The sequence below is a fragment of the Muntiacus reevesi genome, chromosome 1 (genome assembly GCF_963930625.1).
Source record: "Muntiacus reevesi chromosome 1, mMunRee1.1, whole genome shotgun sequence".
Classification (NCBI taxonomy): domain Eukaryota; kingdom Metazoa; phylum Chordata; class Mammalia; order Artiodactyla; family Cervidae; genus Muntiacus; species Muntiacus reevesi.
The window spans coordinates 52236180-52263717 of NC_089249.1; the positions used below are offsets into that span (position 1 = coordinate 52236180).

The 27538-nt window shown below is 51.8% G+C and overlaps 1 protein-coding gene across 8 annotated transcripts in view; it reads left to right on the top strand.

Moving 5' to 3' along the window:
• The window catches only part of CACNA1C (calcium voltage-gated channel subunit alpha1 C), a 390058-nt gene that overhangs the window by 222721 nt on the left and 139799 nt on the right, over positions 1-27538 (top strand). For all 8 annotated transcript variants that reach the window (XM_065943172.1, XM_065943187.1, XM_065943201.1 and 5 more), the window contains exons 4-5: positions 15288-15427; positions 19266-19405. In XM_065943172.1, the coding sequence (XP_065799244.1) occupies positions 15288-15427; positions 19266-19405 (280 nt within the window). The remainder of the gene's footprint in view (positions 1-15287; positions 15428-19265; positions 19406-27538) is intronic.

Below are 27538 nucleotides of genomic sequence, written 5' to 3' on the forward strand. Positions count from 1 at the left end.
CTCCGCCATGCACTGCTGTGTGACCTTCAGCAAGGCACCTAACCTCTCTGAGCCTCAGGGTCTCACCTGGGAAATGGGGATGTTAACGTTGGCTCTGACTGCTTCACATGCGAAGTCATTTTGTAAACCTGAAAACGTCACACACGTCACACAGTTGTTGTGAACTGCAGACGCTCAGCTTCGGGGGTCCCAGGGTCGCTGGAACCCTCGGAGTTCTGGTGTCGGGGGCAGCAGCCAGGTTCTGCAGCACCTACCGCATCCCCAGGATTTTGCTCCCTTCAGTGACTTACTCTTTGAGTCATGAGTTAAGCCATTATCAATCATGGTACCCAATGAATAATAAGTTCATTAGATTTTTTTCCTGCCCATTTGATCCCTAGTTAGAAGCAAGGTTGTTTGGTTGTGTTTTGCTTAGTTTTCTAAAATGGATGAGAGGTGAAAGGGACAGGCAGATCCTGAGGGTCTCACAGTTGGGGGGATTAGAATGACCTTGTGCGGAGAGGGGAGGGAACTTGGGTACCCAGGCGACAGCACAGACGCACAGGGGCAGGACGTAGTGACGGGGCACAGGCCAGTCTTCCCCAGTTCTCTGGAGGTCAGCCTGGTTTCCACACCCTTGACTCCCTTCTGATCAGCATTTCATCCCAAAAAATCAAGTTGAAGCAGACACAAGTCCAGGCCAAACGGACATCTGGGGTTATGAACCTCTGGTCCTGCCCCACAGCTACCCAGCTGGGTGGGTTTTGTTTACTGCTCTGTCGGGGGCGGGGATGGGCTGCAGACAGAGGCGTCCCCGAGCCCTGGCAGGCAGGGCTGGAGACCTTGGTGACGGAGCAGCAGCTCCTGAGCTGGCATCGCCTCAAAGCTCCGCAGGGCCCGGAATAGCCGCTCCAAGGCTGCTCTCCTTTCTCTTCCCTTTTTTTTTCCCCCTTTAATTAATTTAAGCTTTTTTGATTAAGTGACAGCTTTCATCACTCCTGGCAGCTGCTGAGAGACAAGATAATTTATAGATGCACTGACACTATATGATTAGGACAAGCACCGCAAATAACAGACATACAGAGATACACTGAGCAAGCTGATGGCCCTAGCTCATCGGTGCCGCCCCCACCTGCCTGACGAGTCCCAGGTAGATGTCCCCGCGTCAGCCTGGGGTACTCCCCCAACCCCTGTGAAGACCACAGGTAAACACGCCCCACCCCGGTGCCCCAGGGCTTTCTCAGGGCTGCCAGGTTCTGCTGGGGAAACACATAACTCCCTAAGTCCTCTGGTCAGAACTTCCTGGGCAGTTACCAGGGCATCCCTGGGGGCTTGGTCCAGGCAGGACCCGGGACACAGGGGAACCTGGGCCGGTCACTTCTGGTTGACCTTGAGCATGCCCTCCTCCTCCCACTGGTCGTCATGGAAATGCCACCATTGTTTCTGGGGCTCACGATGGAAAGGCTGAGAGTCACTCCTAGGCCCCCAGCAAGGACAGTAATTAAATCACCCAGGAAATACAGTCTCTATCCTCCATCCATGGCCCTTCATAACTGTCCTGAGTGGCCACAATCCATGGGGTTGCAAAGAGTAGGACACAGCTTAGCGACTGATCACTGCACACGTAGAAAATCCTAGTTGCAAATACACAGCACCCCCTGTCTTAAACACACCTGTTACCTCAAGAACACACCTTGTTACCCCTTCCTCGTGTCAAGCAGAGGTGCTCATGGGTGAGCCTCCCCATCTTGCTGGGTGGAGCATGTGTCCTTTGTTCCATGCCCTCAATCCAGCCTTCTAAGTGTTCCTTGTCTCAGGGTGAAGGTCACCCTCCCCGGGTCAGAAAGGTTCCACTTAGCAGGTGTTTCTCATGCAAGGGGTGCCGTGTATTTACACCTAGTATTTTCTGTGCTTACTGTGCCATGCTCAATAGCATCCAACTCTTTGCATCCAGTGCGGACTGTAGCCCCATCAGGCTCCTCTGTCCATGGACTTCTCCAAGCAAGAATACTGCCACTTCCTACTCCAGGGGATCTTCCCAACCCAGGGATCGAACCCACATCTCCTGCATTGGCAGATTTCTTTACCACTGAGCTACCTGGGAAGCCCAGTATTTTCTAGGCAGGATTAGATGGGGGATAGTCAGCACTGTGCAGTCCTGATGATTAGAAGCTCAGTCGGAAGCCAAGATTCCCCTTCACCTGGGGGTCCAGCCTGCCGTGCATGGCCTCTGCCCACGTGGTTGGAGGGAAGGAGAAGGGGCCCTGAGTTCCAGAAGATTAAGTGGACGAACCACACTGAGATAAACGGGCACCTTGTCAGCTTCTGAGGACTGGCTGCTTGTGGAGTGAAGAAGCGAAGCCAGGGGGGTTACTGTGAAAGAACGCATGTTTGCGGCTGGTTCTTTGGTGGCTGTTCTTTGCAAAGAGCCGGGTGTGAAAGATTGAGGAGAGCCTGGGAGGAGATGAGCTCCAGGACTGCGGCAAGGGATCCGTCGTGCCATCCACGTTCCTAGAGCCTCCTGCAGCTGGTGCAGGGCTCAACTGACCACAGGCTTCCGGCATCACACAGTCAACTACCCAGGGGAGCTGCCTTGTTGGGGCGCCCCTGCCTCCGTGTGCCCACCGGACAGCCAGACCACCTGGTCCGTGTTCCTTGGAGGAGGACTTCTGCTCCCTGTGGGATATTGGGAAAACTGGGGGAAGGACATGTTCCTACTGAGCCAAGTCACTTTATGCTTTTAAGTTATTTTTACTTTAAATACCCATAGATTCACAGAAGCTTTCAGCAGCAGGACAGAGAGGTCTGCTATGACATGGATGTTTGATCTCTTGTTATGGTCCAATGGGACTCTGAGACGCTACACTTTTAAAGACTATTGTCTGTCTGTTGTTCACATTGGGTCATTTCTGTTCTATCTTCAAATTCACTGAGTCTTTTCTCTGCTGTTTCCATTCTGCTATTGAGCCCATTCATTGAGTTTTTAAATTTCATTCATTACTGTTTTCAAGTCTAAAGTTTCCTGTTTTTTGGCTGAGGTGTTCTGTTTCTTTCCTGAGACTTTCTATTTTTTCATCGTTTCATTGCTTCAAGCATGTTTGTAAATTGCTTGTTGAAGCAGTTTTATGATGGCTACTGTAAAGTCCTTGCCAGATAATTCTAACATCAGGGTCATCTCAGTGGTGGTATATGTTGATTGTTTTTTTTTCTCGTTCAAGTTGACATTTTCCTGGTTCTTGGTGTGGTGAGTGATTTTGAGAGCAAACTGGACATTCTGGTTGTTATTTAGAATCTTGTGTTATTGCTGGCTTGCCACATAACGGTGCCCTTTAAAATGGCTGAAATGGTAAATTTTATGCTATGCGTATTTTATTGCAATGTGGAGTGAAGTTTGTCTTGCTAGGCTGCCCCTTTCCTGGGTCCTTGGCTAAAAGAGCTGACCTCAGTCATGAATGCGTTGGTTTGTCTGCACCCCGTTGGCATTTCTCTCTTGCCCAGAAACCTAGGGAACTCACCCTTGTGCCTTTCCTTGAGTGCTGAGGCTCCTTGTCAATGCACCTCCTTGTCTTCCTCTTATAGTCATCTTATGTTTGCTTTGTTTGTAGTGTCTGTGGATTTTATTTGCACTTTGTGGGAGGAATGGGGAAAATATGTCTGCTCCATCTTTCCAGAAGCAGAAATCTCCAGGTCACTTTATTTTATGGAGCAAGTTCTGCCCATGTTTCATTTCTGCTGCCAGCCAGTGAGTCTCCCTCATTTCCACACAGTGTATAAAACTAGGGCTGACAGCGTCTTCTGTTCAAGGGTTCATACTTCTGCAATCGCCTGTTAACATTTCTAAACATTTCCAGAGCAGCAGAGACGTCACCCAGTGTCATTCATCATAGCATTTCACTGCCCATTGTCTCCGTTGCCCCAGGCTCAGTAACGCTAATCCCCGGTCCATTTAACGAGTGCCCGTTCACGATCATAAACTTAAGTTTATTCTTTGTGTGCGGACATTTCTCATCTTGTCCTAGTCATGGCTTTCCTCAGCTCATGCCTGCTGTCCCATTCACACTTTACCAGCACGTATGATCAAATATGCTTGGGCTACATTTGCCCTTTCTTCTTCATCATGATGGCTGGCTTTTAAAACCCTCCTGGGAGCAAATGCCCTGGTGTGGCACCCAAGGCACTGGCCTTTAGGTTGGGGTATCTAGGTTTAGTCCTAGTTTCACGACTCATTGGCTAGTCATTCAATTCTCCAGAGCCTCAGATTCCTTATCGTTAAAATGAGGGAAGAAGAATTGGGCAATCTGTCCCTACAGGCCCTTCCTGTGAGACCAACTCCATGTTCAGTCCACTCCCTGTTGTTGAATTAAAGTCGTTATCCGACCGGGGCGGGGGGGCGGGGGGCGGTGAGGCAAACGTGTCCCTGACAATTACCTGCTGACAGGTGGACAGTAGGTGCAGAATTTCAATCGAGACACCTATATGGAGTTTGTCCCTATAGTTTTTTGTCTCTGTTGACAGCTGTGCTTGGAGCAATACACAAGTTCTAAGTGACTTTTGTCCTTCTCCCTTGAAGCCAGGTGCCTTCATCACACGTCCTCTTTGGCCTCTTCCTTTCCATTTCCCACAACCCCCTCTACTCCTTCCTTCCTTCCCTCCTTCCTTCCTTCCTTCCTTCCTGAGTGCTCACCTGGGCAAAGCATGTCACCTGTGCTCCCATGACATGGAGAAAAGAGCTAAGGCATTGCTGGGGCAGAAAGAGCCAACCACGGCTGTGCCAAATCCCCATCAGGGTGAGGGAAGAAATAAGGCAAGAGAGGAAACAGGGCAGGAGTGCGGACGCGGAGTAGAGATGGATGAGCTGGGCGGCTCGGGGAGACGGAAAGGCAAATACAGGAGCAACGTCTGTCAGGTGGGGATGAATCATGGTCACCTGCCGGCCTCCAGGACTCAGCAGGTTGGGACTGCCAGCCTCTCTCGGGCTCTGGTCATTTGTAGCTTCCAGCCTGGGATGGCAAGACCCAGTGTCCTGCTCCTATTAGAGTCGGCCAGAGGGACTGGTCTCTCCACGGAGCAGGTGGCCTGACTGGTCATGGCGCCCGTGGTCTTGCTGGATCTGCATCACCTCAGCCTCTGCAGGGCATCATGTCAGCTGCCCCCTGCTCCCCACCCCAGCTCTGGGAACAAGACCCCAGCCTCCCATCATCCCCCGCAGGAAAGGGTGGAGAACTAGCCTCCATTCCACACCACCCAGGTATATGGCTTTAGGAAGTTTTCAAGAAAGAGATCCAGGAATTTCAAGGTGATAGATCCAGGAGGTTCATGGTGATGTTTCGCTTCCAAGGACCCTGATTTCCATGAATCACTTTGTGCAGAAGAAGTCAAAACCAAACAATTAAAGGGAAAGGGAATAGAGCAGCCTGGAGTACAAAGCACCTCGACCCTGCCTATGTGCGTGCATGCATGCATGTGTGTGTGTGCATGAGTGTGCACACTCAACACAGGTGGGTCTCCCAAGAGATGACCCTGTGAGGATGCCCTGTCCTTTGCTGCCCCCCATGTCAGTGCCTCTCGGGTCTCCCTGTGTTTTCTGAGGGGTGGGGAATGAGGGCGGACGCCCCGCAGGTGGGAGACAGAGGAAGGCGAGGGTGCATCGAGGAGACGGACAGTGACCGGAACCCCTGGGTGGGGGCGCTGGGTATGCTCTGCTGTGAGCTCCAGGCCCCAGCTCTCCTACTGATCAGGTCGTCTCAGTTCAGTCACCTCCAGCCCTCAGCGAGCGCTCGGTAAACCATCTCATCTCTTTGAACTGCGGGATAAGTACCTTGATCAATGTGTAAACAAGTAGATGTAACAGATGCCTAGCAAACGGATTTCCTGCGTTTTCAAACTGCTGAAGCCAGATGGAGGGACTGTTTTGAAGGAAAAGAGAGTGTTTGATCCAGGGGTCTCTAATCTGCCAACTGTGACCCAGCACACACTTCTACACAGCAGTGTCACGAGGTGGGTAAGATGGGACGGCACCGAGGAAAGACTGAGAAACGTGCAGTTTTGCCCAAATCTAACAACTCAAAATGTAGGTGACCTTTATAATAAAAGTTAAGAGGCTGGGGGAAAGAGACATTCTGTAACACAGGCCAGCTCCTGCAGCCACCTAGGCTCTTCTGGAGAATGAGTGAGTGAGTGAATGAATGAATGAATGAATGAGTGAATGAATGCGTGAAGCACTGAGTGGCTGCATGAATGAATGAGTGAGGGAATGAGTAAGTGAGTGCATGAATGAATGAGTGAGTGAGGGAATGAGTGACTGAGTAAATGACTGAATGAATGAGTGAGTGATTATAAAATGAGCGAATACAACCTGACAGGCTGAGGCTGGCCCCCATCCTCCCCCAACCCCGCCCATGCCCCCCACACCTTTCCCCTTGGCTACATAAATTGCTGTGTGAATTGATGGCGCCTGTCAGATGGAGCCACCTGAGATGGAAATGTTCATTTATTGGCATGGACATGTGTCAGCTCAGCTCTGACGGATGCTCTGCCGCTGCTCTGAAGCCCGCGGTCCTGGAACCATTCACGGCGGGACCGCAACTGCTGGGTCTGCGCCTTGACCACTACTTCGGGCTGGAGATGGCCGTGCCATCGTCTCTCCCAGGTCCCACGCCACATGGTCCCATCCTGCCACGCCTGCCCCGGGCTAGAGAAGGGCTCCCTCCCTCCATCTGCAATGCTCCCACGTCCTGCTGGTTTGGCCATTATTTGAATATAGGAGTTTCAGTGCAGACTGTGAGGAACATGAGACCGCGCTCCCTGCCTCAGGCCATGCCGCCAAACTGGCCAGTCAGAGTTCAAGCCTTGGGCCGGGCGTCGGCAGCCTGTGGATCCTGGACAGGCTGCTTGACTTCTCTGATCCTCGGGCTCTTCACCTGTGGTGAAGGTGGTATCTGAGACCAGGCCCCTGGGATGGGAGCATATTAACTGAGGGCATCCACATATGGTAGCCGCTCCAGCCGCCTCCTATTTCCTTACCCCTTCAGTGTCTCCTATAAAAGGACTGATTCACCATCCAGGGCTCTGGTGAGCCAGCACCTGGGAGCGGATATTTCCTGAGATGTGAACTCTGGGGAGGGCGCCAGCCCCCTGTGCCGGGTGAGTTCCCTGGGTGTAGATGCCACCAGGATGCAGGAGTGTTGAGTGGGAGCTCCACCTGGACCCGCCATCTCAGAGGAAAGCCCGGTCCTCTAGACAGACGTTCACTTTTCCCAGATCACAGACGCCACACGGTCCGGGGGCCCAGTGTCTGGCCTGGATCCTGGGAGAGACCGAGGTGCCCTTTGCCTCTGGCTGGTGTTGGGAAGGGGCGTGCAAGCTCACTGGTATAACGGCCTCATGCAGACCTCGTCGTGCTGTGAGGGCCTCTGTCCCTTCTGACCCTACCCCCCACTTGGCTGCTCTGACCAGGGCGCTGCTTCTTCAGCTGCAGGCCCCAAGGTGCTGAATGTCTGTGGACTGCATCAGAACTCGGGTCCCTGAGGCCAGACGTCTGACCCGTCCACAGGCTGTTTGATTCTGGCTCAGCCCAGAGATCCTGTCCCCCCAGACCCTGGCCCGTGGGGTAGGGGTGGGAGAGGGTGGCAGCAGGGAGCAGTGACTCAGGGGAGGGCATCAGGCCAGAGGCTGCTGGTGCTCTGAACTCTGGCTGGGTGCAGCCAGCCTGGAGTCACACGGGGACTTCTAGCCACAGGGGCCAGAGGTCAGTGGGAACCTGGCTGCAGTCAGACAGAGGGTCCAGGTCACTGGCTTGCTTTCTGCACAGAAGGTAGAGAAATGGTCAGCTCTTCCCAGAGGATCCAAGCCTCAGCCCTGCAGGCCCTTTCTGCCAGGCCTTTTGGACACTTCCCACTTTGTGCACCGTGGGAGGCTCCCACTACATGCAGGGTCTCTGATTTCAGGAACCTTACCCCAAGACCTCGTTCTGGGTGTAAACCGACTCCAACGACATCACACTTCTTTCCTGTTCTTGTGCATCTTCTCTTCCTGGCTATTCTACCTTTTTCCTCCTTTCCATCTTCCAGTTTTCCCCTCTAGCACTGTTGAAAATTTTTATTTTACTTTTTAAATTGAGGTCTGGGCTTCCCTGGTGGCTCAGACAATAAAGAATCTGCCTGCAATACAAGAGACTCGGGTTCAATCCCTGGGTCGGGAAGATCCGCTGGAGGAAGGCATGGCAACCCACTCCAGTATTCTTGCCTGGAGAATCCCATGGACAGAGGAAGCCTGACAGGCTGCAGTCCATGGGGTCACAAAGAGTTGGACTTGACTGAGTGACTTAGCACAGCACAGAACATGGCTTATTTACAATATTATGTTAGTTTCAGGAGTACAACATAGTGATTCATAATTTTTGAAGGTTATACTCCAAGTTACGAATATATTTCTGTATATTAATTTTGTATCCTCCAGCTTTTCTGAATTCATTGATGAGTTCTAGTCGTTTTTTGGCGGTGGCTTTAAGATTTTCTATGTATAGTATCATGTCGTCTGCAAACAGTGACAGTTTTAATTCTCCCTTTTCCAATTTGGATTCCTTTTACTACTTTATCTTCTCTGATTGCTGTAGCTAGTACTTCCAATACTATGTTGAATAAATGTGGCAAGTGGGCATCCTTGTCTTAAGGAAATGCCTTTAGCTTTCCACTGTTCAGTAGGATGTTGTTTTTGTTGTTGTTTAGTCGCTGAGTCATATCCAACTCTTTGTGACCCCAGGGACAGTAGCCCACCAGGCTCCTCCATCCATGGGATTCTCCAGGCAAGAATACTGGAATGGCAGTATTCCAGTGTTGGCAGAGGCAAGAATACATGCCCTCCTCCAGGGGATCTTCCCAATCCAGGGATAGAATCCGTGTCTCTTACGTCTCCAGCATGGGCAGGCAGATTCTTTACCTCTAGCGCCACCTGGGAAGCCCTGACAACGGTTTGTGATTCTTTAAATGTATTGTTGGATTCAGTTAGCTAATAGTTTGTTAATGATTTTTGATCTATGTCCATCGGTGATATTGGCCTGCAATTTCCATCTTTTGTGCTGTCTTTGGTATCAGGGTGATGGTGGCCTCACAGAATGATTTTGGACGCATTCCTTCCTCTGCAATTTTTTGGAACAGTTTCAGAAGGATGGGTGTTAACTGTTCTCTAAATGTTTAGTAGAATTCACCTGTGAAGCCATCTGGTCCTGGACTTTTGTTTTGGTAATTGGTCAATTTCATTTCTGGTAATTGGTCTGTTCATATTTTCTATCTTTCCCTGGTTCAGTCTTGGGACATTATATATTTCTAGGAATTTTTCCACTTTTAGGTTTTCCATTTTATTGGTGCATACTCAGCTATAGTCATGTCTTAATGATCCTTTGTATTTCTGTGGTGTGGGTTGTAACTTCTCTTTCATTTCTGACTTTATTCACTTGAGCCCTCTCTGTTTTTTCTCCAGAGTCTGGCTAAAGGTTTATGAATTTTATCTCTTCAAAGAATCAGCTCTTAATTTCATTGATCTTTTCTATGATTTTTTAATTCCCTGTTTCATTTATTTCTGCTCTGATCTCTACGGCAGCACTTGGATATAAAACCAGGTGGTCTCCCTTCAGAGACAGGGCTCCCAACACCATGCCCTGAGCCTCACCTAACACGACAAGGTGGGCGGACAGGTGGGAGCCTGGCCGGTGTCCACATGGAGCAGGGAAGGCAGCCGTGCTTACCTGGCACCTGCTGTGAGAGTCAGGGCCACACACCAGACTCCACCCGTCTTCATCACAACCCTCTGAAAAGCATCACTGGCTTCACTCTTTGTGAATGAGGACCCTGGGGATCAGAGAGACTAAGGGATGGACCGGAGCCCACACAGCCGAGAGAACAGAGACTGGACTCAAACCCAGGTTCTGCACACTCCTGACCTTCCAGGACAGTCATCCTGTCCACACAGAAGCTGCACCTCCCTTTTTGAGAACTCCTGCTCCACCAGCATGTCTATACCTGCCTGAACCTGGGGTCCAGTCGTTTCCATAAATCACTGACGTGCTCATCCCTGGGCCTGTCCCAGCCCTAGTTAACCTCACCTCTGGACGGGGCCCAGGTTCCCCAAGAGGTCAGCGCAGGTGGCCTCGGCCCAGCCTTCAAAGCCAGGACCCGGGCTCATCCCCCACCCCCATCCTCTGGTGACCTGTGACTCGGCATCAAGGAGTTCAGGCAGTTGCTGCTGCTAATCAGAGATGCTGACCCCTGCTGGTGGATCACCCTCCCATGGAGCGGAAGGGTCCTGATTAAGTTAAAAATCTCATCTCCTTGAAAAGGCCCTGTGGAATGAGGGGTATGGATGCTCCAGGCACCCACTGCAGTTATTTGGGCTTGGAGGCTCCCCAGAAAGCTGGGGTGACCATCTGGCTCCACCAGCTACAGAGGTAGCTGCTCTGAGGTCACCGACCTGAGGGATACCTTACCCCTGACCCCGCCCTGGAACCCCTTGTGGTCTATGGACTCCTGGGAAACACGTATGCACCAGACACTGAGCTCTCTATGAATTCTCATAGCCCGGCAGAGGAAGGAAGAGGCATTCATTTCACAGATTAGAAAACTGAGGCCCAGAGAAGCAGCATGCCCCCCCGAACAGAGGCCTCAGTTGGGGTCTCAGCACCGAGGTGGGTGTGGGCTGGACCACATGGAGGAGAGCGTCACTGCAGGGCCTGACAGCCAAGGCCCTTGGTGTGGCCCATAAACGCAGAGCAAGGTGACTGCTTCTCGAGAACGCACAAGGTCTGGCAGGTGGACATGGCCTGCTCCCCATCAAACCTCTGCTGGGGGCGCCAAGCAGAGCCAGCCTTCCATGGAACTCAGAGCAAGACCCCCAGCCTGGATCCGCTGAGCCCCAGGGCCTTCTCACCTGCAGAAAATACACCATTTCTGACAGTCATTGTGAGGATGGAATGTGAAGGTAGGGGACTCTGAGCAGCTCCAGAGCGAGGCGCGTGCCCTCAGACCTCGGTCCCCTCTGCTACCAAAGTGTAGGAAACACTCTCATTTCAGCCAGATCCTGAATTAGACTAAAAATGGTCCAATAGCCAAAAATGTAAACTGTATCTGGTGACGGAGTTTAAGTTCCTAGAAGACACTTTCATTGCCTTTATCAAATATTAACATTTAGTTTTTTATTTGACCCCACCAAGTATTAGTTGCTGCATGTGGATTCTAGTTCCCGACCAGGGATCGAACCCGGGCCCCCCGCACTGGGAGCACCAAGTCTCAGCCCCTGGACCCCTAGGGAGTCCCTATTGCCTTTAAATAAAATGCCCATATTACTTTTCTCATCCTTCCAACTCAAAGGCCAGAAAATGTAAAGCTGAGCAAAACCCTTTTCAGGGAACTTATACATGTTTATAAAACATATAGTGATGGCAATATTTTTAATATTTTCAATCAACCCAGCAACTCGGTAACTTGAAAACTCTGCTTCGTAAATGAGAACATGTGAGGGCAAAGAATAAAAGACTTACTTGGCTAAAGTCACAAAGCAACTGAGAGGACATACCTGGTCAGACCTTTCCACCTGAAGTGTCACAGCCTCTAAAAAGCCCATAGTCGCAACTGGTTTATTGAGGGACGAACGGGGTTCCCCTTAGGAAAGGGGGTTGTCTGAGAGGACCAGTCAGGTTTCTACGGCCCAACCAGAGCAGCTAGTGGCCAAGTCCCGGCCGTTAGAAGAGAGGGCCCCCCTCCCTGAGTGTCTGCACTGCCGTCCTCTCTGCTCACTTGTCTTGGATGGTCCCTAGCCTTCCCATCATCCTCCATCCTTGTGCTAAGACGCAGTGAACTTGGCAGTGAGTGAAATACTGCTCTCTGCTTCTCTTCTTGGGGGAAATCCATCAGTAATTAGACTCATTTTTCAATTTTGCCACCTAGAAACAGAAAATGCCCATAAATCTCCCCAAACAGAAATGAAATGTAGCCGATTTAATTACCAAGGAGTAAACAAGGTGATTCTGCCTCCATAAGACACCCAAATGCGTTCGTAACTGACTCATTAAACTACTGTAGAAACGATTATTCTCTGTGAGGCAGAGGTGGGGTGGGGAGCAGACACGGGCTTTCATGGGAAGGTAATGGGCTGGTGCTACCAGAGCAGGGGGGTGGTGTCAGGGACCGCGGGGCGGGGGAGGGGAACAACCCATTGGTGATGGCACCTCTGCAGACAAGTCTGTGACCAGGCAGGCTTTGTCCTTCCTCACCAAGACCCCCTCTCCTTCTCCAAGTCCCCCCATCCCCCACCCAGGTCGTCCTGTAGGAAGACGCTCTCAAGCTTTCTCAGGTGGGTTTACCTACAAGGAGTGGGTGGGTGCTTTAGGAGCCTCACTGAGGTATAATTAGGGTGACCGCAGCCTCTAACTCATCTGGGATAACCCCCATACACTGTGTCCCCATGAATTAGTCACAGGCTCTCTTTCACTCTCAAACTGCCCTTGTTTGGATGGTAAACTGTATGGCCACTCTGTGTATCCAGCAGGCAGGGGACAGGTTGTAAGTCGGCACCAATGGATAAATGGTCATTGTGTTGAGAAGGATGCTGAGGTCGTGATGTGGGTCAGCAGGTGAGTTCACAGTGATGGCTAAGCAGTGTCTGCTGGAGTCAGTGGCGGGGGGGCGGGGGCGGGGTGGGCAGGCAGGCCAGCAGGTAGAGGCAGCTTGCATCCAGGGTCTCTGTGGCCCCAGCATTCATTGTCCCATCTACCATATGGTTTATATCCACAAGTCAGAGCAGCAGCATAATACAGGGACAGTGAATACAATGTTTAGGGAGCTATTTCCCCATCCAGATGGGGAGAACAGGAGCTGGCAGCTAATCCCCTGGCTCCCCCCACCCTCAGCCCCAGACCCTCACAGCTGAGGAAGCAGTGCCAGGAGGACTGGGTCTAGGCATCGCTGCCCTGGTGGGCTCCACAGCTGTGGAAGGGGACCAAGCCCTCCTGCTTCCCCCACTTGGGATGTCAGCCTTTCCTGGGTACCGGGACTCCCTTGGCACAGATCAGGAAGCCCCCACGCACCCCGCATAGGCTGGGGCACATTCTCAGCATCACAGGTGGATACTCAGGGCTCTGTGCTTATCTTTAGTGGGTCTGCACACATTTCAACCAGTTCTGGAGGTCAAAGAAACAGGGGGTCCCTGCTGAACCTCAGCATAGCCTCAGGGCACAGTGATCCCCAGGACTCAGGCCTGAGGAGGCCGCAAGGAGTTGTGAACTCACAGGCCCAGAGGCGCCAAGGCATCAGCTTCCTCAGCCATGCCATTCTCCACCCCCGGATGTTTCTATGGCAACATATGGTGTTTTGAAAGGATGACCAAGCTGTTTCACTTGCTTACGCTTTCTTGTTTGTTTTTTGGTTTTGAAGAGGGGGTTGGAATGAATTCTGTAAGGACTCTCATACCTCTAACGTCAGGGGGAACACAGCGCTGCTCACAAGAGCAGTTCCACATGCACACTGACACACTCACACACACATTCACACACTCTCACCCACCACACAGATCACGGTGCCTGAGCTTCTTGGCGTCTGGCACCTGCCTCTTCCCTGGGTTCTTTTCCGGATCCATCTTCCTGACTTCTGGGCCCTTTTCAGCTCTGGCTCAGACCCTTAAACCTGAGCGGTCTTGTCCCGCTTGTGTCTTAGAGGATAAGCGGGACCAGGGAGGCAGAGAGATGAATGGACCTCGCGGCTTGGGTCAGGAAGTCCAGCAGGTCTTGGGTCCCAGGTGTGTGTCTCCCAGGCCTCACCTTCTCAGTGTCCCAGTCTCTCCAGCAGCGAGGTAGCTCGGATCATCTCTGAGTTCCTTTGTCTCTCAGACCCCGTGGTTGTACACAGGACGCCGTCACTCCTGCCTGGGGACAGTTTCCGTGACGTGGACGCTCTGTCTCAGGCTGAGGCTGTCTTCAGTGGGTGGAGCCAAGCCCCAGCTCTCCTCTGACAACAAACTCTCCAGGACCCACTTGTCCAGCTGCCCCATGAGCCCAGCTTCCCTCTGAGCCCGCCCCCGCATGCATCTGACACCAACAGCTCGGCCTTGAGTCCAGAAGGGGTCTCCTGGCCTTGGCACCTGGAAGCGCACATTTGAGACCTTTCCCAGAAGCCCCTGGGGCACCTGGAGTTGAGGACCAGTGGCCCACGTGCTGAGGAGGCCGGGTCAGATCCCACGGCCAGATCTCCTCCAGTCTGTCTGGATAGGGCCCACGGTTCTGCCCTTTTTAACTTTGCATCCCCAAACCCTGAGGTGGGCTCGGAAGGCCACTACTGGCTCAGTGTCTCAGGGATGGGGAAAATGTGCTTGAAGGGGTGGGGTTGTGGTGCGCCAGCAATTCACCAGCTGGGTGGGCTGCAGATGGTGTGTCCTCCCAGGATGCCCCATCCACAGCATGGGTGGGGACCTGGGGGTCTTCAATGAGCTCCTCCTGACCCACAAGGAGGGGCAGTGGGTCTGAGGTCTGAGCAGATGACTCCTGGAGGCCAAGGCTCCTGTAGAGCAAGCATCCATGTGTGAAGGCCATGGGCAGCCTCCACCCGGTGGGGTCATGACAGCTCCACGCTGGAGAGCAGCTGCTGGGGCGGAGACTGGAGGGAGACGGTGAATCAACCCCGAGTCGGCTGGAGCCAAACCAAGTGTAGACTCCTGTAACAGAGCCTCATCCACAGCAGGGCTCTCTTAGTGGGCGGAGAGGGAGGAGGACCACCCCACCCCACCCCCATCCAGTGCTCACCCCATCCTGGGAACGCTGGGGCTCCTGCTGCCCTGGTCTCGGTCTTTGGACAAAGAGTTTTGTTTTCCAAAGGAAAGGTCGGAGCACGTGGGCGCTGCCTCTGTCTCCTGACCAGTGGAGGTTCCCAGACTCCAGTTCTGGGTTTCAGGAGGCTGGGCTATAGCTTCTGGGTTTGTGACTCAGAACTGTGGCACTTTCTCTGCACTTCCAACTCCGCCCTCAGCTCTCTCATCCTGAGTTCTCTCCTGAGAAGTTCAAGCAGGTGTTCATTGATTAAGATTTCTCAAAGGTGTGCAGTTTTCCCACCACCCTAAGTTCTGCCTTTTAAGGCTAGAAGACTAGAGGATCTGAGCGTGCCTATGGAATAGACTGTGGGGTTGGGGATGTGGCAGGGGTCCCTCCCAGCATCCCCTGATCCGACCACAGAGGGGCCCCTTCTCTACCGGCTTGGGGGACCTGTGGGGTCAGAACTTTCCAGACCCCCCCCCCCATCTGATGACCTTCTCTCTTTACTTGTGTTTCCTAGGAGCGGGTGGAGTATCTCTTTCTCATCATTTTTACTGTGGAAGCATTTTTAAAAGTCATAGCCTACGGACTTCTCTTTCACCCCAACGCTTACCTCCGCAACGGCTGGAACTTACTAGACTTTATCATCGTGGTTGTCGGGTGAGTACGAACTCCCACACCGCCAGCCACCTCGGCCCCTTCCCTTCCGCACGTACCTGAGTCTTTTTGATTTGGTCATAAGGGCCCTGGGCTTCAGGCCAGACCAGAGGATCTATTTAAAATCCCTCTGGATTCAGACTTTCTGCAAAGGGAGGGGAGCTGTTACCTGGAATAGTCCGGTGCTACTCCCACCTGCACGCCCATACCTGCACATACACACACACACACACACACACACACAGGTGAATCGAGGGTTTCTGCTGGAGCCCAGTGTCCTCTCTGCAGCCAAGGAGAAGCCTCAATTTTAGGTCTTTTATTCCATCTCCAGCCTCACCTGGCCTGTGTTCCTGGACGCCTCCCCCGAGGTGAGGCAGAGTAGGTGTGTTTGGGCTGGACGTGACCCTGCAGCCACTGTGAGGGAGGGGCGGCTGGCACACGGGGGCCGAGACCCCTACCTGCAACTGAGGGTCCTCACTCAGTGGCTGCCCGGGACTGATGGGTGAGAGGAAAACAGGACTAGGAAGGGTCAGGGGATGGGACCAGACACACTTCTCGGGAGAAGTGTAGGGGAGAAGTGTAGGAGAAGGACGGGCACCACCTACGCTCAGAAGCAGAGCAGCGCCAGCATCTGCAGGAAGCCTTGGGGCCGTGATCTCCTTGTCAGGCATCAATAACTTTGGGGAAGAGTCTTTGTCAAATGTTGGTACAAACAAGCCCGCACACGCTGCTGGAGATGCAGGTACGGTTGACCAAGCTCCTACCACTCGTCCATCCATGCAGGGCAGGGTCCCCACACCTCGGGACTGACCTGGCGCTACGTCAAACCCACCTGGCATTCATGCCGTCTCCAGCCCCACAGCCTCTGGGGTCAGGTCTGCGTGCCAATGGGCTCTTATCTAGGGGACCATTCCAGCCAACCCGGGGCGGACGCTGCTTTGGTGGCTTCCCCAGAGAGCACCCTGCTCGGAGCCCATGGGCGTCTGGCCTCTCCCACAGGAAGCGACGAAGCAAGTCAGGGCCACATGGGAGCGAGACCCTGTCTCCGGGAATCTGGATGGCTTCTCGCAGGTGTCTGAGCGGTGTTAAGGTTTTCACCACTGTGCTTTTTGCCCGGCCGATGCGTGACGCACTTTGCAGTAACATAAGGGACACTGGAGACACAAGGGACACGGAAGCTCCTGAGCTCTTAGTCACATGTGGACATCGGGTGAGGAAGCAGCTCTACAAGAGGTCCTGATCACACTGGGTGAACAGAGTGACCGATGAGTGCCTTGAACTGACTCAGCAAACCATGGCGAAGGTCTTTAGGGCGGTTGTTCCTCACGCGTCTGCATCCTTTTCAATTCAGCGTCTTCCTTGAGCCCTGAGTCTCCTGGGAACCTTTCATAGACTCGCAGGAAAAGCCCAGGACTGAGACGCGGTGCTTCTGGGGCTGGCAGAGGAGAGGGGCCTCGCAGGGAGAGTTGTGTCTTCTCCCGTCTGCAGGATGGACTGGCCTTGGTCTGTGCCACATTCTGCCCTATCCGCGGCCTTCACCTGTGCATGGGGTGGGGGCAGGAGACACGGGCAGACCTCGGACAGGGCCCCTGCTGCGTCTCTGCTTGTGTGGACTCTGCTCCTCCTGCAGAGTGGACGGCTCACGGGTCAGCCCAGATCCCAATCCCATCTGCCCAGGCCAGGCTGTCAGACTGAGGAAGGGAGAGAGGCGTCCAGACTTGGCACCCTTGCAGAAGTGCCTCCAGCTGACTGTTCACAACACGGAGGCCATGACGCCAGCCCCGGCCCACCTGTGGTCCACCGAGGCCCTCTGGCTTTTTCCCACTGATCGCACACTTGGGACCTGGTTTCTCCTCCCCGAGTTGCTAAGTCTTCAGGGTTCTCCACCCAGTCTCAATCTTGGCCCATCCTTCTAACTCAAAATGTGGCACACGCCCCCCACGAAGGGCATGGCCCAATCACCTCTCTTCTGCCATGCCCACCCCCCGCCCCCCCCTTCCCAACCCTTTACCTGGATGTGCCCACCCCCCATGTGCCCCATTCCTTTTGGAGTGGAAGTGGAAGCATCTCCTAGAAACAGTGGGGACACAGCTGCTGAACCTCAGAGTCTCTGTGAGCGACACCCCCCCACCCCCACCAGGTGCCTGCGGAGCCCTCCCCGCCCCCTGCCCCACCCAGCAGCCCTCCCCGCCCCCCGCCCCGCCCAGCGGCCCGCCCCGCCCCTGCCCCGCCCAGCAACCCACCCCGCCCCCCGCCCCGCCCAGCGGCCCGCCCCGCCCCGCGGCCCGCCCCGCCCCTGCCCCGCCCAGCGGCCCGCCCCGCCCCCTGTCCCGCCCAGCAGCCCTCCCCGCCCCCTGCCCCGCCCAGCAACCCGCCCCGCCCAGCAGCCCGCCCCGCCCCCCGCCCCGCCCAGCAGCCCGCCCTGCCCCCCGCCCCCTGCCCCGCCCCCTGCCCCGCCCCCTGCCCCGCCCAGCAGCCCTCCCGGCCCCCTGCCCCGCCCAGCAGCCCGCCCCGCCCCCACTGGGCATCCTGGAGCCCTCAGTAGATGCACCCACTCTGACCGTCTAGTCCAGCCTCAAGGGTCTTCACTGTGTCTCCATCTCCCTTCCAGTATGGGCCCTGCCTCTCAGCTCACGGGGCCTCCAGAGACTGTTGTCCAGTCTCGAATGTTGGGCTAAGGAACTGACAGGCACAGTCCGGGGCGGGGTGGGGTGGGGAACGCCTGGAGATAGCCCCCCACAAGCATCCCCGTGTGCTCCCAGCCCTGGATGGCGAGGAGCACGAAGCAGTGTTTTCGCCTCCACGATGTCTGAATGAGGAGCAGCACACGGCCTCCGTGAGCGGACACCTTCCAGACCCAGTCCCAAACTTTCTACCCCTTCAGGGTTGACAAAGGGGAAGGCTGTTCAGTCTCTGAGTCCCTCCCTGAATATTATTTGTGGACATCTTGTACATCAATAAGCGTGTTCCTTTCTTCCAGGAAATTCTAGAAATCAAATCTGGTTTAGATTGGGGATGTTGTTCAATAGACATGCAGACTGTTTTCCTCAGTTTCAGTAGAAAGAAGACTTCTCTGTGGAGAGAGGACCCGGCTCCCCCCAAACCTGGCCACCCCTGCCTGGATCACAGGCGTCACCAGCTAACACGGGGAACCGTCCAGCTGCCAACCCAGGGTGAAGGAACCCTAGAGCAGGAAGGATGTCAGACTTGGTCCGGGCGACTCGTCAGAACTTCTGGCTGCAGTCCCCACTGTGCAGGCAGCCTACTCAGGGCCCCCAAGCACAAAACAGACCAAAGGGAAGCCACTCATGCCCCGTCTCACCGCCCTCTCTTGAATGCGCGTCTGTCAACCTTGTCCCCGTCAGTCCACCAGACACACCTGTGTGTTCCAAGCCAGTCTCCCATCCTTGTACCTGCGGCACCGCATCAATTTCCGTAGGACCCTTCGTTTCTGCCCAGGTTCAGGTCAAAGACAGGGGCTTGTCAGGAGGGAATGTGGTTCCCGGGCACACAAGCCTGGACGTTGTGGGGGACAGAGGGCACCGAGGTGGGACGGGCCCTGGCAGCAGCCCCTGCCTGCCTGACGCTCTGCCCACGCTGCCGATGCCAGAAAGCACAGCTTGATGCCGGCACTGGGCTGCCAGGGCCTCGTTCGGACCTCTCCAGGCAAGCCGGACCCGCCTTGAGGTACCGTCATCTGATGAGAGTCAGACCCTCCAGCACACCCAGACTTTCCTGTCTGGAGCTGCCTGCAAATCCCACTGCCTGGCATCCCTGGAGAAGTCGGAGCCCCGCCAAGCAAGCAGGACGTCCTGATGTTCCCTCTCTCCTTCTATTCCAGGCTTTTCAGCGCAATCTTAGAGCAAGCGACCAAAGCCGATGGGGCCAACGCCCTGGGAGGGAAGGGTGCTGGATTCGACGTGAAGGCGCTGAGGGCGTTCCGTGTGCTGCGGCCCCTGCGATTGGTGTCCGGGGTCCCGAGTAAGTAGCTCATCCGCTCAGCCATGTGACCTCTCCACTGTTCCTGCTCACCCATCCTGAGTTGCCAAGGATTCTGGTTTCCTATAAATGGAGGGTTTCCTTGAATGGGTCCCTTTGCTGTAAAGACCCCAGCTCTGATGTGAGTCCATTAAAACCCACCATGGCTCCTGCTCATGTGCCCCCTGGCTGAGACAGCTGCACAGAGAAGAGCCTGTGGCCATCTGCACAGCCTGGCCCCCACCCCAGGCCCCCTGGGCTGGGAATTCAAACACATTTGCAGCAGAAGAGCAGAGAGCTAATCCCCCAGGCTCTCAGGGCACAAAGCTGACAGGATTATCTCTACCGTCTGTATTTTTTTCAAAGAACAATCAGAAAAGCATCAGTGGATGTTCAAAAAGTCCCATTTTGCCACCTTTCCCAACCTCTCCTCCTTTCATGTCACGTGGGGTGTCTCCAGCCTCAGAAGCCCTATTTTTGGATCTGCCGCCTAGTGAAGCGAGAGCTAGCTTTCTCTGAGGGTGGAGGGTGCTGGCCTGAGTTGGGCAGATGGGCATGGGAAAGACTGTCCATCAGGGGATGGGCCGGAGTCGGCTCCCCATCCCCGATCCTGCAGGAACCCCCCACCCCACCCCGTTGCAGAGCAGCCCCCAGCCCTACACACAGAAGGTCAGGCTCCCAGCATCCACTCCAGCAAAGCCCAGCCCAACCTGCTGCAGGCCCAGTCCACTTTCTGAGAAGTTCTTCCACTCCTTGTTCACTGGTGGTCCCTGAACCTAAGATAGGATGTAGGTGCTGGGATGTGTCACAATCCACTCAGCTTCTGGCCTCTAACTCGAGGCAGAGGGGGTCCCCAAACCAGGCTGCAGCCAGACTAGCTTGGAGATGGGGCCAGGCCAGGAAGGCAGGGAGGGCTCTGCACCCCCCACCTTTACACCTGCATTGCCACCAACCTGGTGACGTTGTCCTGCTCGGCAGGTGAAACCTGCCTGGGTGCAAAATTGTGGGGACACGGGGACCTTCTATTAACCTGTCCAGTCCCTGCCACACCTGCACACAATGGTGGGAACATCCCCTAGAGTAATTGAACTGGCCACAGTGGGGGACCAGGTTCGTGACTCAGACCAGCTCTCCCCGCCACATGCACGACTTCCCGTAAGGAGTTCCAAGCTCGTAACCCCCAATGTCTTCGACAGTTTACCCTCGTACCTGCTTCTGCAGTTACCTTGTAAGCTCCTGGAAGCCCAGACATGCCCCGCACTCTCTGACGCCTGCACGGTGCCTGTCCCGTCTCTACTCAGGGCGGGGGCACTCCCTGGATGGGCCATGGCAGGAGTGGGGGACCCTGGGCAGTGGTGGCCTGTGTTAACTCAGAGGGAGTGTAGATGTAGTCACACAGCACAGGTAAGCAGATTTCCTCTGCCTGGCCTTAACTACTGGCACTAGGAATGGAAAGTGTACCTGACGGCTGAGACCCAAGACCTTTTAACAAAGCTGAAATTATGGGGTTTTCATGGTCGATCAGCCATCACTCAATAGGCCAAGCTCAGGGAATGAGAAGGCGGGTGACAGTGAGTCTGTCACAGGACTCGCGTGGCAGGACTTCCATCTGGATGCCCCCCGGCTGGCCTCAGCCCCTTGGTGTCCACAGAACCGGCACCTTCTCAGGGGCCTGTCCCACTGCTGTGTCCTCCGTCCACCTCTGCTTTCTTCCCCCGCGTCACCCTCCACCCTCTTCCCTGGTTTATTTACTTCACACCCCTCACCTCACGAGAACAACCAGGTTTTATATCATTCACTACTATATTCTTGTCACCCACTATTGTCTACAAAAGGCCAGGTCAGTCTTTGTGGGGGGACTGGCCCCTCGTGGCCGAGCACAGGCTCCACGTGGTGGGGGCAGAACCCTAACACCCCCAAATGACACCAGGGCTAAAGACCTTCCTTCCCGGGCACCTTCTGTAGTGTTTCTGAAGGGCTTTTTCTTCTGTGTTATTCGATCTTCATGGCAACTGTGCACTGCGTAGCTGAACACGCAGGTACTGTTTCTATGGCAAATATGCTAACTGGGTGGTTTGCGGGACCTGAAAGCCCACGCCCACGAAGCTACCGTGACTCTCTGTGTCCATACATGTATTAAGTGCCATGGAATCTCAGAATCACAGATACAGAGGGTGAGAGATGGTGGTGAGGGTACAAGCCCATGAGTCATTTATTAATTTGTTCAACAAAACCCACCAAGTGCCTACTTCATAGAGGACTCACAACAGATACAGAGGTGAGTCAGACACTAAGTGTGTTCTCAGAGAGACTGAAGTGTCAAAGAAAAAATGTTCTTAGAAATGATGGTGTAGAGCAAAAATAGAGATGTGCAAAAAAAAAAAAGCAGATGAGTTCTGTGACCAGTGTGCTCTAGGGGGACTCCATACTCTGGGGAGTGCAGATAGTGATCAGGAGAGGCTTCCTGAAGGAGGTGGCACTCCTTGGAGGAGGAAGAGAGGCCTTGAAGGGTAGGTAAGGAGGGGCATCTGGGACCTCAGGACGAAGAGGTAGGATAACTGTGGCCCTGGAGACATGCACAAGGAGGCGGAGGATCAGGGGTGGGTCTTGCTGTGGGTGTAGAAATCAGGACACTCTCAGGACATGCTGTGTAGCTGAGGCTTGTCCACTCTGCTCCAGGCATGTTGCAGTGGAGTCTGATGGATAAGTTACTGTCAGTGACACAAGCGACCAAACCAGGGAAGTCGTGACTATTTATGCTTACCTGAAGAAGCTTAAAAATTTATAGGGACCGAGAAACTTAACCTGTTTACTGAGATGCACAGACACCCCCAGGAGGAAAATGTCCCTTTTCGATTTGAGCACAAAACGCAGGTGGTGACAAATGTCCGGGTTACCACCTGCTAAATGCAGAGTTGGATGTCTGAGTCAGGATCTTGGCCTCCAAGAGCTTCATTGGTGGGTTGGTTGGCCCAGTGGTCCAGGAAGACAGGGCTTTAGCCCTAATTTACAGGCAGGCATACGCAGCCCAAGTGCTTCTCCCAGAGCCATGAATGGAGATGGACTCAGGCCGTTTTCAAGGGCAGGGTCATCCCCTATAGCAAACCGGCCTCTGCCACTGGGGGAGACACAACTGGTCACAGGTGCCCACCTGGCTCTCGAGACGGGCACAAGCGATACTTCAGGTGTTGGTGTATTTGCCTTTCAGTGGTCCCTGAGCCCTGGCCACATGGGCTGAGGAGAAGTGGTCCTCTTCTCCCTGAGGGCCTCAGGAGAGTGGGAGCACGAAGGGCCTGCAGTGCGGACACCAGGGAGCTGAGTCTGGTCAGCCATGTGACCTGCATGGTTTTAATCTCTGACCTGCAGTTTTCGCCCTGGGAAACAAGAGGGTTAAATTGTCTCAGTCCTGAAGTTCTGAGCAGTATCGTCCTGTGCCTCAGTGACAGAGAACAGCAGTGAGCTGAGAACTTCTCTGGAATCACTAATTCTAGCCTGAGTCTCAGGCAGGGAATGACCCTCGGGGGCTCCCATCATGACGGCCATCAGTCCAGACAGGGCAGTTCCCCAAACCCTGGCCTTGTGCCCAGGACTGCGGTAGATGGTGTCAGTCACACTGGAGACAGAGCTTCCTAAAGTCCAGAAGCCCTGTCATTGATTCTCTTTAATGCCTGGCCCTTCTGTAGAAATCCCAAACCTGAAATTACGGCCAGCAGTAAGGTGACTGTCACCTGATTTAAAATAATGGTCATAGTAAAGGCCACTTACACTTACAAGTGACCCATAAATGCTGGAAAGAAAAATGAGGGGAGCTGAGATGAAGACACAGTGAAGTCAGTGTCCCGTGAAGTGATCAATTTGAAGAACATGAGCCCAAATACCTGTGACACCGGGTCTGTTCCCTCTGGCTAGCTCCAGACGATGAGTGACCACGGATGCTGGCATTGAGGTCCCACTCCTTAGGCTTAAGTCCCCGGAGCCACCATCTGTAAGCTGTGTGCCTCTGCGTCCTGATTGATCAATAAAGGGGGTTAAAATTGCACTTATGTCAAGGAGCGGTTGTGAGGATTAAATACTCAAGGGCTTGCAAAGCATTTAGAATTGTGGTCAGTGTGTAAAATGCATTAGCAAATTTTAGCTCCTGGTATTTCTATGGGTCCAACTCCCTGTCTGCTGAACTCAGGCTCCAAATGGGACCAATGAAAGGAAGGGGATACTTCCATACTTAACTTTTTAAAATCCACTTTATTGAAGCATTATTTATATTCAGTAAAACTCACACATGTTACATGTACAATCACAAATGTAAGAGCCTTAGCATAGTACACTTTGACTAACACAACTCTCTCCTCTGTGTGAGCCTTATACATTTTCTACTTCTTGTTCAGTTGCCAAGTCATGTCTGACTCTTCACAGCCCCATGGACTGCAATACACCAGGCTTCCATGTCCTTCACTATCTCCTGAAGTTTGCCCGAGTTAGTGTCCATTTAATTGGTGATGCCATCCAACAATCTCATCTTCTACTTACATGAGCATTATAAACCCCACCATGTGTTAATATTTCCTGCTTTGGTAAGTTGTCTTTTAAGTAAATTATGAGAAAAAGTAAAAATACAAAAGCTTTTATATTTGCCCACCTATTTACCATTTCTGAGACTGTCTAATCCTTTCTGTAGATCTTCATTTCCTTCTGGTGTCATTTCCCATCACTCTGAAGGACATGTCTAAGGTATTTCTGTGAAAGAGGTCTGCTGGTGATGAATTATCTCAGTTTTCATTATCTGAAAGTGTCTTCAGCCCTTCCTCTTCTTGAAGAATATTTCCACTGGATATATAATTCTTGGTTGACAGCTTTTTCTTTCATGTTAGAGATGTTGTTCCACTTTCTCTTGGTCTCAGTTTTCTCTGAGTCACTGATATTCGCACCATGGTTCCCTGTATATATGTTTCTTTCTTGGCTGTTTCTAGATTTTCTCTCTATCTTTGGTTTTCAGCACTGGACTGTGAAGGGCTTCACTGTATATTTGCTCTCCTTAGAGTTGTCTGAGCAGCTCAGATTCATCCATAAATTGGATGTCAACAAGTTTGGGAAGTTTTTGACCATTATTTCCTCAAATATTTTCCCTCACTCCAATCTCACTCGTCTGTGTCTGTAACTCCAATTATACTTATCTTTGGCCATTTTCTGTTATCTCATTGGTCTCTGAGGCTTTCTTTGGTTTTCTTCAGTCCTTTTCTGTGTCCACAGGTTGTAATTTTTCTATCAATTTTTCTTCCAGTTCATTACTTTTCCCTCTTCTACTTCCATCTTCATTAAGCCTATTTAATGAGTCATAGAATCTCCATTTGGTTCCTTTTTATAGTTTCCATTTATCTGTGAAATTCCCTCTCTGTTCTCTCTTTAGAACCATATACTCCTTTCATCCCTTAATATGTTGTCCTTTAACTCTTTAAACAGTCTTCAATTTGTTCTAAAATCTTTGTCTGCTAAATCCAACATCTGAGCAATCTCATTTTCAGTCCCATCTGACTGTTTTTTTCTGGGTTATGTGTCACATTTTCCCATTTCTTTATGTATCTGGTGGTTTTGTTCTGAATACTGGAATCATGAGTCATATGTTGTAAAGACCTGGATTCATCCACCTTCCTAAGAGTGTTGACCCTTCAGCAGACAGTTCAGTTACTGGCAGCCCTGCCATGAACTTGTAATTCTGCACTTGTTGGTCAATATCAAGCAAAAGCCCAGGCCCCTCACCTCCCAACTCATTTCCCCTTCAGATCTTGTCACAGTTGAGTGTGATCTTGTCAGGATGTGTCTAGAGGGCATCTTACTCCAGGGTAAGGTCCTGGCTCCTAAGATGTACCCTTTCTGATGATTCAGTTGATTGCTCAGGGTCTTAATGAGACATTAACTTGATTTTTCCACTCTGGCAGGAGCATGGACACACAGGGGACCCCAACACAAACTTCTGGGGCCCCTGTCTGCCTTGCTGTCTCCTTTCTTCTGTCCCACCAGAGCTGCCCAGATTCTCAGACCAGTGGGACTGCAGTAGTCTGTCTGCTCTTTCCACTGCAGTCAGGAAACTATTCCCAGTCAGAGAACCAGAGTGATTACTGTTTTCACCTCCAAATTTCCATTCTCTCAGAGATCACAAGCCTGAGATCCTTCATGTCCACTTGTGGGAAACAGTTGCCTCTTATATTTTTGTCCAGTTTTTTAATGATTATGGTGAAAGGGCTCATCTGGTATCAGTTCCTCCTTTTGGAAATGGAAGTACACTTGACTTTTAAATCATAAAATGAATAGCTAGAATGTTATCAGATGTAAATCATATTGTTATATAAGCTATATATATATATTATTTCTGACATAATATAATACTATATTATATTTACAAGGTATATGTTAATTTATTTTTCACACATTTATTGGAGACTTACTGTGTATAAGCAACAGTAGTGGTTGAAGGAAGGAAAAGGTATTAGAATCTTTCTTAAGATATTTGGAAAATAACAACCCATCAAAATTTAGAGCCAAAGACAGCTTTCTCATCCAATATCCTCATGTTAACAATGTTGAAACCTAGACCCAAGAAATTAACATGACTGTCAAGGTCACACAGTTATTAATGGAGGAGAGAAAATAGCCTAGCATTTGGTTTCCAGTAAGTCTGAAATCTCTAAAACAAAACCACTAAGCATATGTTTGGAGATTTTCCCCCTATAGAAAATCTGATCCATGCCAAGATCTCTATTGATTCATTAGTGATTTGAGTCAAATGGGAAATAAGTCAGTCTAGAATCCTAAGAACATACATAGAAAGGTTAATTCGTGCTGTTAATTCATGACAACCATAAGCTGTCAGCGATAAACAGGCCTGGTTCTTTATTAAACTCCACAGAAAGGACAGCCAAGAAGAAGCTGTGGGTTGCCTGGTGCAGTGGTGTTTAATGGGAGAAGAGTTAGTGAGCTCTCCTCAGGGCTCGCTAGGGATCCATCCAACCTGATAACTCACAATGAGTATATCTCACTTGCCACCAAAGTCTTGGAGACACTTCAATTTTCCCGAAACCCACATCTTCTACACCTTTCTGAGAGAAGGAGCAACCATAGCCCAACCATGATTTCCCCCTTGTTTAGTCCTGTTATCAAGCATGTCACTCCGCACACAGCCAGTCTCTAGGAACTTCACTCCAAAAAGCCCTGTCCAGGGTCCAGCACTACGAGAATTTGACTGTCAGAGACTTCCCAACCCTTTAGAATACATCCATATAGCCAAAGATTTCCCCAGTGACCTGGTTCTGGGGTGGGGGAAGTAAGGAAAGCTATAATGAGGGGACCTCCCCAGGGAGTTTCTTCCTGAGGAAGCACAGGTCACTTTTGCTTTCTGAAGTGCCAGGCGGGGTCATTTGGATTAACTGTCCTGCTGGGGACAATTAGAAATTGTTGGACAAAATACTCTAAATCTTCTCTTTTCTAAAACTTGGAAAAGATGCCTGACAAAAACACAATAGGAATCATCTCTGGAGAAAGATAACATCATCAGAGTTCTCCAAATTTTCTGAAAGATCAGTTTTGCAAAAATAGAGTCTAGCCCAAACTACAAAATAACTAGGTCCACAATGAGACAAGACAATGTGAATGAAAAGGAGAAGAAGCTATAAACAATGGAAACAGACACACATGGGATCTGGATTTTGGAATTATCAGATATTGACTTGAAAATAACCACATTTACTGTATACAAAGAGATCAAAGACAAGGTCAGTGATTTTCCAGAGAATCAGAAAATATGGAATTGAACTGAATGTAAGATTTAGAAATGAAGAATACGGTACCAAATATGAAAATGCAGTTAATTGATTGAAAGATTTGGCAGACTGAAAAAGGAATTATTGAATTGTGGTGAACTCAGAGGGAAATCTGGAGAATAAAGCACAGAGAATCAAAAGATTGGAAAATACAGAGAATGTGAAAGGTTAGGGAATAAATGCTGAATTTTGTGATTTTTTTATTTTTTATATAATTTTGGATGGGCTGTTTCAAGAGTTTTTTAAATTTTATTTTATTTTTTGGTCACTCACCATGCAGCATGCAGGATCCTAGTTCCCCAGCCAGAGTTTGAACCTATGCCAC